General features: G+C 33.0%; 1 protein-coding gene across 1 annotated transcript; it reads left to right on the top strand.

The window, feature by feature from the left end:
• The first annotated feature begins 3,699 nt into the window (after nt 1-3,699).
• On the top strand, nt 3,700-4,473 carry LOC111879587 (pathogenesis-related protein PR-1). The gene has a single exon (XM_023876054.3). The coding sequence runs from the start codon at nt 3,835-3,837 to the stop codon at nt 4,339-4,341; it is 507 nt and encodes a 168-aa protein (XP_023731822.1). The 5' UTR covers nt 3,700-3,834; the 3' UTR covers nt 4,342-4,473.
• The last annotated feature ends 1,856 nt before the right edge of the window (nt 4,474-6,329 follow it).

Genomic DNA, 6,329 nt, shown 5'->3' with positions numbered 1-6,329 from the left:
TCTGAGTTTGTCCCCTTTTCGTTGTGTTGAGTAGAGTAGTGAGTCACGGGGTGTGACTCAGTGAGTTGGAAGCCGAACTCATCCATGAAGAAACTCGCCGAGTCATTGCCCTGACTCGGCGAGTTCAAGGCAATCTCCTTAGATCAAGATCAGACTCGGCGAGTTGTTCATACAACTCGGCGAGTCGCAGCATAAGTGTTCTTCGGATGAAGATGAACTCGGCGAGTTGTTCATACAACTCGGCGAGTAGGATGAAGGACTTGAACATCAGTTTGGAAGGAGAACTCATCGAGTCAACGCCTAACTCGAGAAGTAGAGACGGGATCCAGGTCAGTCGATCGGACAGGGACTCGGCGAGTTGGCGAGCCAACTCGGCGAGTCGGGTCAACTGAAAGTTGACTCTGACTTTGACTTAGGACATGATCAGGGGTAAAATGGTCATTTTACCCAAAGGACAGTTAGCAGTGTTTGATTGAGTATGTTGTGGGAATTACAGCCGGAGGATTTCCGGAGCAGCAGTAGGCAGTCAGTTCCCGATCAGATCAGCAACTACTTCGAGGTGAGTTACCTTCCAGTAGAGGTGGGTCTACGGCCATAATGCCGGCCCACCAGTAGGAGTTGTATGTAGATGATTGTCTCTGTGATATTCATCTAGGGATTACTACTACCTCTATTATGTTTATGTGCTAGTATGATATGATGCTATGTGCTAGTGACAGTAGGGGGAGATAGTCCTCGAGATATCCGGTCGGTAGGGCCGAAGGGGTAGTCATACTCAGCCATGTTAGATAGATTCTGATATTGTGATACATGTTATGTGGTAGTAGTAGATGGGAGAAATAGTTCCCCAGTATCCGGTCGAGAGGACCGAAGGGGAGGCCAGCACCCAGATATGTTAGGCAGTATCCGGTCGAGAGGACCGAAGGGGAGGCCAACACCAAGATATGCTAGGCAGTATCCGATCGAGAGGACCGAAGGGGAGGCCAGCACCCAGGTATACTAGGCAATGTCCGGTCGAGAGGACCGAAGGGGTAGGTCAAGCACCTAGATATGCCTGACAATATATGTATGTTATGTGATTATATGGTATGTGGTACAATGGGGGAAAATCACTAAGCTTCGTGCTTACGGTTTTCAGGTACCTCTTCTTCAAAGGGGAAGGAGCCGGCGCGGTAGCGGCATATCACACACACTATTGTTTCCGCAGTTATGAGTTTATTCTGGGATTGATACTCTGATATTTTGGTTGTTCAAATGTTGTGGATTTCAAATTTGGTTTTCGATGTGAAATGGTTTAATTAAACAATGTTTTAATTATTAATGTTTTCTGAGTAATGTTTTAAAGACGAAATTTTTGGACGTGAAAATTGGGTCGTTACACATACATACGAATGAATGTGAAAGTTTTCCCTGTATTTATTTTACATTAACTAATCAATTTATGTATTATTAGAAATTTGAAAGGCCATGAGAGTTTATTAAAAAAAATTCTTTTTTTATTTTGGAAAAATGGATTATAATAGAAAATATGGTAATAGAAATGTAATTTGTAGTTTTATGTTATTGTACATTATTAATAACTTTAATTAATTTTAAAACCACTTATTATTATAAAAAGTTATAAAAGACTAAAATTTTGGTGTAAAGTTTTCCTTTTTATTTATCTAATATTAACTAATCAATTTATATATTATTAGAACTCTGAAAGATCACGGAAATTTCAAAGAAATATGGTGCAAGTAAATTTTCATCTTTTATAATATATTATTTCAGTTATTATAATTATGAATTAATTTTAAAACCGCTTATTCTTATAACAAGTTATAAGAAGCCTAAAATTTTGGTCTAAAGTTTTCTTTGTATTTATCTCACATTAATTAATTAATTTATGTATTATTAGAAATTTGAAAAGCCATGATAGCTTATTAGAAATTTAAAGGGTTATGAGAGTTTCAAAATAATGTGATGCAAGTAATTTTTCCTCTTTTATTATGAAAAAAAATAAATGATTATAAAAATATGGTAATGGTTGTAGTTTTATGTTATTACACATTATTAACATTATTAATTAATTTTAAAACCACATATTATTATACAAAATTATCAAAGACAAAAATTTTGATATAAAATTTTCCTTTTTATTCATCTCATATTAACTAATCAATTTATATGTTATTAAAAGTTTGAAAGTTAATGGGAGTTTCAAATAATATGATGCAATTGATATTTCCTCTTTTACCTCTTTGATAATATATATATATATATATATATATATATATATATATATATATATATATATATATATATATATATATATATATATATTGCAAAAAAAATGTCTCCTTTTATGATATACAGGAGAATTTTGCTCCATGAATGGGTGAAGAGAGAGAAGATGTGGTTGGTATGTTAAGTTATGGAATATGAAGACCATTGATGCACCAGATTCTTTTTTTTTTTCAAATAAACTTTAATAAAAAAACTATGCATTTGATTGATGCATTGTTTTTTCTCCTCCTTCACTTTTGATATAAACATTGTTCTCGACACTATTTTCCATGAATCTTTATATTGTACAAGAAAATTCTTGAAATCAACATAATTTAAGAAAAAAAAACATCAGTTGAAATTTCAAATCACCTGAAAAATTGAAATCAGGAGAAAATTAATGCATATAATTACATAATTATACTATTTAATGAAAGTATCACTTTTTTGATCGCTTATGATTCTAATAAATTAAACAGAATTTTTGAGTTTCTAATGCACTGCACAATCTCCTACTATCTGTCATGTTCTTTAGCATTCCTTCAAATCGAACTTGAAACTTGAGAAATAAGAGGGACCTACAATCAATTGAAGGGGGAGGAGGGGTTGGGATCAATTGGAGAGGGTGAGAAAAGAGGGAGAGAACCTGCGATCAATCTCTAAGAGAGAAGAGGTTGGGGTGGGTATCGATCGATTTTGTGAATCAATTATGATTGAGACGCAAGGAAGAGCGATTCAAAGCAAAGGAAAAGAAAAGGAAAGAAAGATGCATAGTTCTTTGGTTCGCTCCCTAAAATGGAGTTCGTTGTTGAACTATATATATATATATATATATATATATATATATATATATATATATATATATATATATATATATATATATATATATATATCGAGTGAGTACTCAAAAATAAGTAATGATTGCGAGGACAAATCTTTGCCGCACGTGATTAAATCTTCGACTTTGTATTAGTTATCATGGACATGGGTCACACGTGAACACATTACGGTCAAGTATTTGGGTTTGACGTTTGTGCCCTTGACGAAATGGGTAGTGGAGAATTGTCGTCGCAGTCCTCACCATTTTTTGAGTATTCATCTAAACCTATATGTAAATATATATATATATATATATATATATATATATATATATATATATATATATATATATATATATATATGACTTATTTTAGTAGATAATAATACATAAATCATTTTAAAATAAATAAATTTGATAAACACAATTATAATGTATTTGATAGTATAAAATAATTAGTACGTGGTTGTAATGTTAATACTTTCTACATTTTTTTCTTTCAAAAATATTATAATTCTATATAGATGTAGACCCGTTTTGATGGAAAAAGATTTTATCTTGTACCCATAGGTCATGGCAATCATATTCGATCATGGGTGCCACTTTAAATTCTCCCAAATCCAACTACCGTCATATATTATTTTCTATTCTATTTTCAAATTGTAATTTTTAAATCACACTATATAAAGTTTGGTTTGTGTACGCCACAAAAAGATCCACCAAGAAAAACACGTCACATTATCTCCCCAATGTTGTTTCCTCCTTTAGCCTTCGCTTTGTTCCTTAATCTCCTTATTTCCACCTCCAATGCTATCACAGACAAACACCAACTCTCCAAAAATGTCATCAACGACTTCTTATACCTCCAGAACAAAGCCCGATCTGCACTTCGTGTGCCACCACTTGTGTGGGACACAAAGTTAGCACAATATGCGGACTCTTATGCAAGCGAAAGGCAACAAGATTGTTTGTTGAAGCATTCAAACGGGCCTTATGGGGAGAACATCTTTTGGGGAAGCGGTGATGGGTGGAGCCCAGCTCAGGCAGCGGCGGCATGGGTGGCGGAGCGGCGGTGGTATGCACATCCGTCGAATTCATGCAATGGTGGGCAGGATTGTGGGCATTATACACAAATTGTTTGGAAGGCAACCAAGAAGATCGGGTGTGCTAAGGTGACTTGTTTTGAGGGTAGGGGTGTTTTCATGACCTGTAATTATGATCCTCCGGGAAATTTTATCGGTGAGAAACCTTACTGATCATTAATGCATGATATTATATCTGGTCATTTCAACGTACTAGTATATTAAATGTAATGTGTGTTTTTCCTTTTATTTTATTTATTGATATTCTTTCGAATTTGTGGCTATTAAATATATTGATTTAATTTATTGTCAAAAACATTAAAAGGTCAGTGATTGCTATCTATTGATAAAGGGCACATCGTTTATTATGAGGTTGATGGCATAAATATGTTGGTTTCACATGGATATGATTTTGTGGACATCAACTCTGTGGTGAACAATGAGTTACTTGTGAATTTGAGGGTTGAATGTTTGAGCCATATCTTTTGAAGACAATTTAAGCTTAATTGTTTGAAATAATTGCAAGCTATATAACAACGACTATTGAATAAAACAAGTGACGTTTTAATATGCATGTATACTATAAACAAACTACTTTCATCTGTTGTGATGATTTGATGCTCAGAAATTAGTTTGTTTTTAAAGAATTAAAAACAAGATAATTTAGAAAAATTAAATAATTTTATTTAAAAAGAATACAATATTTAAAATACCATTCACGAAAAAAGTTATAAATCATCAATAATTTTATCCTTTTTTTTGTGATAATGATAGAAACTAAGCCCTACCTCTGCAACATATATTCACATAACAAACTAACAAAGCTACTTTAGCATTATCTTTATGTCATTCATAATCTTTTGTAGAAGAAAGTTATACTTGTTCAATTTGATCCCTTAACATATTCTATAATATTTTCTATATTGATAATGATTTTTGTGTTTTAATTACTATATTATATCATAAAATAGTAGTTAAATCGGTTATAATGATCCCGTTCTAATAACAATGAATAACAATATAAAAATAAAAATAAAATAAGAATATAACAATTATATCAAATATTTAAATATTAAAAATACATTGTAAAGCATATTGCAATTTAATTGGATGGAAAAGGCCAAAGCCAGAAAGCTTAAATGGGACCAAATCACTTTGACAACTTTTGTTTTACAACTGGAACACAACGTGGATGATGTTAACACAACTTCTACAAATACGTTCTAATATCACTGTTATCAAATGTTCATATATTTGTATTCTGTCACTCATATATGTTAATAAACTTCTAGTTCTATGACTAATTATGTCATCAAACTCTCTAATTTTCTTTCAATCAAGTCGATCAACTAACTTTCAACTGATTTTAGTAGTTACCAAAATGATATGGTGCTAAGATGGTGCCTACGTGACAAATTGTTTCAACTTTCTGTATAATTTCAGCATTGGTCATTCAAACATATATACATGCCTGCCATCCTACCGGACCCAAATTGTCCCAAGGTGGGGTGTTTGGAGATTGGACACCACTTGGTTGTAAACTTTATCTTGAAATAATTTATATAAAAAGAATAAAGAATATATACTTGATCCTTCAAACTTGCGATTTTGAACATTACTATAAAGTACTAAAAATTATAGTGACATCGATCGGTGTTTGACTTCTTTATCTCCAAGGGATTTTTGGTAATACAACGTAAATGCAAATGTGCAATAGCTACGCTAACAGAAGCACACGCTATCTGCATCCAATTTACCAATTTCAACTTAGATTCCCGGACAAATGTCATCTTTATAACAACAAGTGAGCCAACTAAGAAGGAACTATACAAGGCACCAACAGCCTCCAGATTTGTTGTCCTAATCTAAACAATAGAAAGTTTATATACTTTTAAATAAAGATATATTTCATTAATATCCTTATAAAGTTTCAATATTACATCGATGTCCTTATAAAGTTTCAACATTACAAGGATACCCCCCCCCCCCCCCCCCCCCCCATCCCAGAGTACACTGTCGAGTGTCATTTTTAGTAAAATTGTCCAAGATATGGAAGTGCATTTCATCATGACGGTTCGGTATGAAGCAGTTTTCCAGTGTTTACGTGCACCATATGTTCAAGATTTTCTTCTAGTTATCTCTATAGATGGGTTTGGCCAACA

This window comes from Lactuca sativa, chromosome 7, assembly GCF_002870075.4.
Source record: "Lactuca sativa cultivar Salinas chromosome 7, Lsat_Salinas_v11, whole genome shotgun sequence".
NCBI classification, from domain to species: Eukaryota; Viridiplantae; Streptophyta; class Magnoliopsida; order Asterales; family Asteraceae; genus Lactuca; species Lactuca sativa.
Note: the sequence above shows the minus strand (reverse complement) of the source record. Positions and strands in the feature narration are given on the sequence as shown.

What these genes read in the sequence shown, in the direction of transcription:
- LOC111879587 (XM_023876054.3), top strand. Translation starts at nt 3,835, where the DNA reads ATGTTGTTTCCTCCTTTAGCCTTCGCTTTGTTCCTTAATCTCCTTATT.